The 9,462-nt window shown below is 49.8% G+C and overlaps 1 protein-coding gene across 1 annotated transcript in view; it reads left to right on the top strand.

Moving 5' to 3' along the window:
- LOC142254501 (capping protein, Arp2/3 and myosin-I linker protein 3-like) overlaps positions 1-9,462 on the top strand; it is a 116,373-nt gene that overhangs the window by 29,797 nt on the left and 77,114 nt on the right. The window contains exons 7-8 of the mRNA XM_075325590.1: positions 1,858-1,928; positions 3,720-3,793. Of these exons, the coding sequence (XP_075181705.1) occupies positions 1,858-1,928; positions 3,720-3,793 (145 nt within the window). The remainder of the gene's footprint in view (positions 1-1,857; positions 1,929-3,719; positions 3,794-9,462) is intronic.

Below are 9,462 nucleotides of genomic sequence, written 5' to 3'. Positions count from 1 at the left end.
CCGTTTAGTCGCTAAGTGAAAATCATACCTGTCGGTCATCTTCTCCCTGCGCTCTGTACCTATTCCCGGCAATCTCATGACAGTGTTTAGGTCACATGAGAGCTGCAGTCACCGATGATAATAAGACTGCTGAAAACTCTTCGCTAGTTACGAGTACCGAACACCCGAGCATGGTAGTGCCCGCTCATCACTAGTTACGAGTACAGAGCACCCAAGCATGGTAGTGCCCGCTCATCACTAGTTACGAGTACAGAGCACCCAAGCATGGTAGTGCCCGCTCATCACTAGTTACCAGTACAGAGCACCTGAGCATGGTAGTGCCCGCTCATCACTAGTTACGAGTACAGAGCACCCGAGCATGGTAGTGCCCGCTCATCACTAGTTACGAGTACAGAGCACCTGAGCATGGTAGTGCCCGCTCATCACTAGTTACGAGTACAGAGCACCCGAGCATGGTAGTGCCCGCTCATCACTAGTTACCAGTACTGAGCATGGTAGTGCCCGCTCATCACTAGTTACGAGTACAGAGCACCTGAGCATGGTAGTGCCCGCTCATCACTAGTTACGAGTACTGAGCACCCGAGCATGGTAGTGCCCGCTCATCACTAGTTACGAATATCGAGCACCCGAGCATGGTAGTGCCCACTCATCACTAGTTACGAGTACTGAGCACCTGAGCATGGTAGTGCCCGCTCATCACTAGTTACGAGTACTGAGCACCCGAGCATGGTAGTGCCCGCTCATCACTAGTTACGAGTACAGAGCACCCGAGCATGGTAGTGCCCACTCATCACTAGTTACGAGTACTGAGCACCCGAGCATGGTAGTGTCCGCTCATCACTAGTTACGAGTACTGAGCACCCGAGCATGGTAGTGCCCACTCATCACTAGTTACGAGTACTGAGCACCCGAGCATGGTAGTGCCCACTCATCACTAGTTACGAGTACCGAGCACCCGAGCATGGTAGTGCCCACTCATCACTAGTTACGAGTACTGAGCACCTGAGCATGGTAGTGCCCTCTCATCACTAGTTACGAGAACAGAGCACCCAAGTATGGTAGTGCCCTCTCATTACTTGTTACGAGTACAGAGTACCCGAGCATGGTAGTGCCCTCTCATCACTAGTTACGAGTACTGAGCACCCGAGCATGGTAGTGCCCTCTCATCACTAGTTACGAGTACAGAGCACCCGAGTATGGTAGTGCTCACTCATCACTAGTTACGAGTACAGAGCACCCGAGCATGGTAGTGCCCGCTCATCACTAGTTACGAGTACTGAGCACCCGAGCATGGTAGTGCTCACTCATCACTAGTTACGAGTACAGAGCACCCAAGCATGGTAGTACCCTCTCATCACTAATTACGAGTACAGAGCACCCGAGCATGGTAGTGCCCTCTCATCACTAGTTATGAGTACAGAGTACCCGAGCATGGTAGTGCCCTCTCATCACTAGTTACCAGTACTGAGCACCCGAGCATGGTAGTGCTCACTCATCACTAGTTACGAGTACAGAGCACCCAAGCATGGTAGTACCCTCTCATCACTAATTACGAGTACAGAGCACCCGAGCATGGTAGTGCCCTCTCATCACTAGTTATGAGTACAGAGTACCCGAGCATGGTAGTGCCCTCTCATCACTAGTTATGAGTACAGAGTACCCGAGCATGGTAGTGCCCGCGCATCACTAGTTACGAGTACTGAGCACCCGAGCATGGTAGTGCCCGCGCATCATTAGTTACGAGTACAGAGCACCCGAGCATGGTAGTGCCCGCTCATCGCTAGTTACGAGTACAGAGCACCCTGTAAGTAATTTCCTGAGAATTACTACCCACTATGTTTTTGTTTTTTGTTGTAGGAGGCTTTTCTGAAACCTATGCAGCGTTATGTGATTACAATGGATTTCTTTTTCTAGAAGAAATACAGTGGGTAAGTTTTTATTTTTGTCCTAATACTATAATTTTTAGGAGTTTAAAGTGTTTTTTCAGGCTTATAACATTGATTCTTACGATAGGCTTTTGATCCTTTGATAAATTCTTCAATATACTGCAATATCACTGTATTACAGTATATAATGTAAATGATGGTTTTCTATGAGGCCCATCCTTACTTTAGCAGGCACCCAACAGTCACCGTAACGTATCGATACCCAACAATCGTGTCACATCAAGAACAATTTATTAATGGTTAAACAGCAGAGATAAGAGCAACTTATGGCTGCTGCTGTTAGAGATACATGCTGGCTGTGTAACACAGCAGGCATCTGCCTCTTGTGACGTGGGCTCAGCTTCTGAGCCTCTCCACACATATGTCTGGAACACCAATGGTGTGAACATGGTGCAAGACTCAAAAAACATAACTATACAATAGGATAAAGAGTTGCACAAAAGTCACAATGTATATGGGAATGATCAAAAGCAAAACTGCTATGGGAATACTAGACTGAAAAATACAATGAACTATCTGAAAAAGTGAAAAAACATGAAAAATGGAATATGCATAACTGCTATGAATAATAGGAATATAAGAGATGTTTAGACATTGTATTGATCAATGCAAAAGAGCCCCAAAACCAACGCCAAGGTAATCTCTAGTCTTGGGGTCCCTAGCCTATATGTAACCTCACCTGCAGTTAAAAAAATCTTGCTCTGTATGGGAAGCAAAGGACCAAGCTATATATGTGAAGTGAAACAAATGGCTGTGGGTGGGGCAGGGTTCTCAGACAAAAAGTGTATACTAACTAAAGAATGTATGCCTGGAACACCAATGGTGTGAACATGGTGCAAGACTCAAAAAACATAACTATACAATAGCATAAAGAGTTGCACACAAGTCAAAATGTATATGGAAATAATGAAAAGCAGAGCTGCTATGGGAATACTAGACTGAAAAATATAATGAACTATCTGAAAAAGTGAAAAAACATGAAAAATGGAATATGCATAACTGCTATGAATAATAGGAATATAAGAGATGTTTAGCCATTGTATTGATCAATTCAAAAGAGCCCCAAAACCAACTCCAAGGTAATCTCTAGTTTTTTAACTGCAGGTGAGGTTACATATAGGCTAGCGACCCCAAAAATAGAGATTACCTTGGCGTTGGTTTTGGGGCTCTTTTGCATTGATCAATACAATGGCTAAACATCTCTCATTCCTATTATTCATAGCAGTTATGCAGATACCATTTTCATGTTTTTTCACTTTTTCAGATAGTTCATTGTATTTTTCATATTATATGTATATATATATGTATATTTGTCTAGTATTCCCATAGCAGTTTTGCTTTTCATCATTCCCATATACATTGCGACTTGTGTGCAACTCTTTATCCTATTGTCTCCACATATATGTGCACCAAAGCAGACTTAGTGATGCGTTCATTTGCGCTAAAGGATTAATTATTGGATCATTAATTCATGTTATATTACATGCTATAATATGTGATATATGTTATAGCCTTGGTGTACCACCAGCAATTTGTTATAGTAGAAAATTGTAGAGGTCAGGTACAGGCAGACAAAGCTAAAATCAAGAAGAGGAAGACGTGTGGCGTCCTGCAGAAAGACCTGTGCCTTCGCTAGCTAGCAAGTGGGGGAGAGTAGCTCCATCCTCAGCAGCCAATTGTTATAGCTGGAGGAAACCAGACTCCTGGTTTTGGCTTACAAATTTAAGAGATGCTTTTCTTGCTGACAGTCGTGTGTATATTGACGTTTTCTAGGACATAGACCACATATATGACAGCCAGGAGTCTCGAGAGTTCAGAATATCAGATTTCATGCACTTGGATCCCAGGTAAGAATAAGAAATGTAATATTTACAAAATGTTTAGAATCTGTAAAGCTGATTTCTTTTACTTCTGACCACTGGTTTATTAAATATGACATATCCGACCACTTACGATACCTCTGCCACCAGTTTTGCCCCTTTTATGATGCAACTATTTTGTTATTTTTGTTTACTTCTTCATCTCCACTCATGCAGAGCCTTTTTTACTCTTCCATCACTATAGCCATACGAGGATTTTTTTTGCAAGATGACATTTTTTTTCTAATGCCATTATTTGGGGCACTTATTTAGAGCGCTATTGTTTTTTTTGTGAGATGAGCAAAAATCAAGAATTCTTGCATTTTTTTGTTTTTACAATATTAACTGTGCCATGTAAATTACATATTAAAAGGGTGGCTCAAAAGCTTAAAAAAATAAAATATAAATCCTTATCTACTTATTGCCCCAATCTAAACCAGTTTCTAACATGGCTGTTCCTACCCTTCCCTGACTACACAATCTAACTACTATTAATTTTTTTTTTACTTCCTGTCTCATGACGCTTTGTTTGAGGATCCTAGTATTGAAACAAAGCATCATCATAGCTGGGGGCTGAGGCTGCAATCATTGTCACATCCTATGCCTTCCCCCTGAAATGAAGTGTCATCAGAGCAGTGGGCTGAGGCTGCAATCACTGTCACAGCCTATGCCTTCCCCCTGAAATGAAGCGTCATCAGAGCAGTGGGCTGAGGCTGCAATCACTGACACAGCCTATTCCTTCACCTTGAAATGAAGTGTCATCAGAGCAGGGGGCAGAGGCTGTGATCACTGTCACTGCCAATGCCTTCTCCCTAAAATGAAGCGTTATCAGAGCAGGGGGCTGAGGTTGCAATCACTGTCACAGCCTATGCTTTCTCCCTGAAATGAAGCGTCATCAGAGCAGGGGGCTAAGGTTGCAATCACTGTCACAGCCTATGTCTTCTCCCTGAAATGAAGCATCATCAGAGCAGAGGGCTGAGGCGGCGATAACTGCCACAGTCTCTGCATCCGCCCTGAAACGAAGCATCATCAGTGATGCTTGTTTCAAGGTGTGAGGTAAATCCGGAGATATGACGATAAATCATGACATTCAAGTCATGTCAGGAAGCCCTCTCCTGGTGTCACTACCCCCTTCCCTTCACACAACTGGTTTAGCAACAAATCCATGGCCATGTCCTGTGATATGGAAATTAGGTGGCTTTAGGACAATGGATACAGGATGACTCCCTGCCGTCACCCTGTAGTAGGAGCTGCTAGCTAGTTAGCAAGGCTATGGAAATAGCCAGACAGAACGACTCCAGTAAAAAATGGTTCATATCTCGCAAGCCATATCTCCGATAAATATGGCAACCATAACAATGGTGTCTCCGCATGTGGACGATGCTGGCACACCCTTTTTATGGAAGTAGGACATTGGGAAACACACCAAACGTGATATCAGCCATATGGGAACTCGTAGACAGGTCATGAGTCCCCTCGTTCTGCAGCTAAATTCATAACTGTCACAATGAGAGCATTGGCGTCCGTCTACGACGCTCCCAGGCACAGTTATGGCCAAAATCCCCTTTTCTGGATAATTCTGATCCATGCAGGGGGAGTGGCAGTGCTTCCCCGTGAGGTCACTAAGGTAGGAGGGGACCTGGATTTGCCCAGGTTGATAACCCTGCTTCGGCCATTTTCCAAGGTTCTTCTCGCTGGGGGCACGTGTAGGAAACATCTGTGGGAGTTCCTGGAAACCTGGTCTACAGCGCCCCCCTGTGGCCAGACACACAAGGTAACTGATGTAATTGTATACCTGTTTGTAACCCATGCTTTATCTGTAACTGTACTCTGACATATGTATATTCTGTAGATTCCCTATTGTATATATTGTAGTTCTAGTGTGCTTTAAGCTGATTAAATTATATAATTAATCTTGGGCTGTTCTGTTATCTCGATCTCGAATCCCACGTCTGTGTGTTCGGCTAATAGTTACCGTGAAGCGGTTGGTGGCAGCGAGTTGTGCCAAGGATTATTGTGGGGAGGCCAGTGAGATTCAGGAAGATATTATATATTCCGCCCGCGGAGGTCGGGGGAATATATACCTTACTCTCACCGGGGACCCTTCAATAATCGGCATAAGTAGTATAGCGGCCTCCTTGCTTATTGTCGGGCAATTCCATAATTGGCCTGACTATAAGAGGGGCGCTAGAGAGCGCGTCACGTGCTCTGTCTGTCGGTCGGGAGGTATAAAGGAGGGGTGACCCCCACTTGTTACCCCCCGATTGTGACGTACTGGTAGCCAGCGCGGGGGATTTCTGAGTGACCCCCCCGGTGGTTTGTGACATATTGGTGGCATAGCGGTGGGATCGAGATAATAGTGTGTGTGAGTGTGAGACCCATACTCCCAGACACTAAAGACTGCCTGCAGCAGCTGTGGCTGCTGGGGTCTTCAGACTAGCTCAACACTAGAGTGTCAGAGTGCAGATACTGTAAGGTGTGTGGAGGCATCAGGTGTCAGTTCTGTGTCAGTGACCAAAAGTCTGCAAGAATGGCTGATGGCACCAGGAGCAGAGCTATGCAACTGGCCAATGCTAAGGCAGGAGCCGAAGAGAGGGAGGACGGTGCTGTGGACAGCAATGAGGAGGTTGTCCACGAGTCCTCCAGGAGCCCGACGCCAGAGAACAGCTCTGCAGAGAACATCGCACAACCTTGCACTGCTGGACAAGATGAGGAGGAGCTCGCCCAAGGTTCCTCAACGAGCCAGATGCCAGCCCTCCGCTCTGCAATGGACAGTGAAGCACCAGGCTCCGCAGCGGGCCGCAGATCACCACGTGCCATTCCACCGAGCCTGGGAGGCTCGGATAGCCTTCTTCAAATGGCTATGGCCCTTCTCCAGGCTGGAGACCGGGATACCTACGAGATACTCATGGCAGAGCGCAGGGCAGAGCGGCAGGCAGCGCGTGAAGAGCGCCAGGCAGAGCGTGACTACCAGCTGCAGCTAGCTCAGCTCCGGCCCTCATCAGCCACACGTGACCTTCAAGACACCAAACTTCCAAAGGTCCGTGTTGAGGACTTCCCAGTGCTGGAGAAGGATGGAGACTTGGACTCTTTCTTGACTGCTTTTGAGCGGACTTGCTTGCAGCACCATCTGAACAAGGACCAGTGGGCCAAATACCTGACCCCCCGTTTAAGGGGTAAGGCCCTGGATATCCTTGGGGACTTGCCTGCTGAGGCAGATCAGGGCTACGACACCATCAAGCGGGCCCTGATCCAACAGTACAACCTCACCCCGGAGTCCTACCGCAAGAAGTTCCGGAGCCTACAGAAGGGACCAAAGGACTCCTGGGCTGACCACCGGCGGGCACTTGCCCGAGCTGCCGACCACTGGACCCAAGGCCTGCAGCTTTCCACCGGACCGGAGATCCTGGACTTGTTCATCACGGAGCAACTCTTGTGGAACTGCCCTGAGGATCTCCGCCAGTTCATCCGAGACCAGAAGCCAAAGGGATCCACGGCTACAGCTGCCCTGGCAGATGACTACACCAACAATCGGGCTCCTGAAGCCAGGAGAGCAGCCACCAGCAGCACCTGGAGAGGGGGTAAGATGAACTCTGCGACTGCCCCACCTGCCCCTAGACTGCAGGGGGTGTCCCCCTCAACTCCCCTCTCCAGGCCCGTGGCAGAGCCAAGACGGTGCCACCAGTGCAACCTACCTGGACACTTCAAGGCCATGTGCCCTCAGCGTCCCAAGGCCCCGGCTCCGTCCCCGTCCCAAGGGCCGCCCAAGGTGTATTGTGTGGGTGGGGGTGGTGGTAGGTCCCTGGACAGCTTCCAACCTGTCACCGTCGGCCAGTCTGTGACCATAGGACTGCGAGACAGCGCCTCGGAGGTGACTCTGGTGCGGCCTGAGATGGTGTCCCCCCAAGACTTGATCCCTGGAAAAACCCTCGCTGTCTCCGGGATTGGAGGCATTGACCCGGCGCTGCCTGTTGCTGACATTTATGTGGACTGGGGCGCAGGGCGAGGGGTGAGGGAGGTGGGGGTAACTGATCGGATCCCTGCAAACGTGCTACTTGGGACAGATTTGGGGCAAATAACCTCCCAGTTTGGCCCCGCCCCAAAGGCTGAACCTTCAGCCAGTGCTGACGTGCCTCCGGACAATGTTAATGTGTTATCTATGAATGATGTAAGGGAGGAGGGAGTGAACTCTGATATTTCTGCTTGCACAGACACCATAGACACACACGCAGCTGCAGCTGTGACAGGGGAGGGGGTCAGAGAAAGGTGTGACAATGCCTCTACAAGTAACCAGCCTGTGAGCTGGGATCTGCTGCCCTCTGCAGGGATAAGCAGAGAGCAGGGTGCTGCAGGGGGAGGACCAGTGTGTGGGGTGGGGGCTACCACAGCAAATGTGGGGTCCCCAGAGATTTCACACCGGGGTTCTGTTGCTGCAGGAGGGGAACAGGCAGGTGAGATTGGGGCCGGTCCAGGAGCGGAAGTGCTCCCAGGTAAGATCTCGGTGCAGGGTTCCCCCACAACCGGGGTGTCAGGAAGCCAGGTAGGTCTGCCTGAACCGGCGACTTGGTCAGGAATGGAGGAGGAGCAGGCACGACCCACGGTCGCAGCGGCTGTGGCCGCTGTCACCCGCAGTGGGAGTGCTGGAAGCCAAGGGGCCTCCCGGAGGTCCGATAGCTCTTCCCCTTCTGACCAAGTGGCAGCCGAGTCAGGTGGAGGCCAGGACACAGGTCCCGGGGTACTGACTGAAGATGTGACAGTCTCGTCGATTCTGGCCACATCTAGTCAGGAGTTTCAGGCAGCGTTAGAAGCTGACGACAGCCTGAAAGCTCTAAAGGAGCAGGCGGCACAGCCTCCCTCGGACTCGGACCCGGAGCGAGTGGTCTGGGACCAAGGACGGCTGTACCGGGCCACGGTCCAGCAGGGTTCACCGGAGGCGTGGCCCAGGGACCGACAGTTGGTGGTACCCTATCCGTTCCGGACGGAGTTGTTGCGGATCGCACATGAGATTCCGATGGCCGGACACCTAGGGATCGCTAAGACCAAGGCCAGGTTAAACCAGCATTTCTACTGGCCAAAAATGGGGGCCGATGTGGCTGCCTACTGCCGTTCGTGTGAAACCTGTCAGAGAGTGGGGAAGGCGGGGCCACGCCCCAAAGCCCCACTGGTATCTCTGCCAATCATCGATGAGCCTTTCAGGAGGGTGGCTGTGGATCTGGTCGGCCCGCTGGCCATCCCCAGCAGCTCCGGGAAACGCTTCATACTGACGGTAGTGGACTATGCCACCCGGTACCCAGAAGCAGTGGCCTTGTCGTCCATTCGGGCTGACAAGGTGGCCACCGCATTGCTGGAGATTTTCTCCCGAGTGGGTTTTCCCCAGGAAATGCTCACCGACCGGGGGACCCAATTCATGTCCCAGCTGATGGAGACCCTCTGTAAGCAAGTCCAGGTGCGACATCTGGTGGCCAGCCCGTACCATCCACAGACTAATGGCCTGTGCGAGCGGTTCAATGGCACCTTGAAGCAGATGCTTAAGATGTTGGTCGACTCCCATGGGCGTGACTGGGAGCGGTATCTCCCACACCTGTTATTTGCTTACCGGGAGGTTCCACAGGCCTCAACAGGATTCTCACCGTTTGAGCTCCTGTACGGGCGACGTG

This window comes from Anomaloglossus baeobatrachus, chromosome 10, assembly GCF_048569485.1.
Source record: "Anomaloglossus baeobatrachus isolate aAnoBae1 chromosome 10, aAnoBae1.hap1, whole genome shotgun sequence".
Lineage (NCBI taxonomy): Eukaryota > Metazoa > Chordata > Amphibia > Anura > Aromobatidae > Anomaloglossus > Anomaloglossus baeobatrachus.
This window is presented reverse-complemented; position numbering and strand designations above follow the sequence as displayed.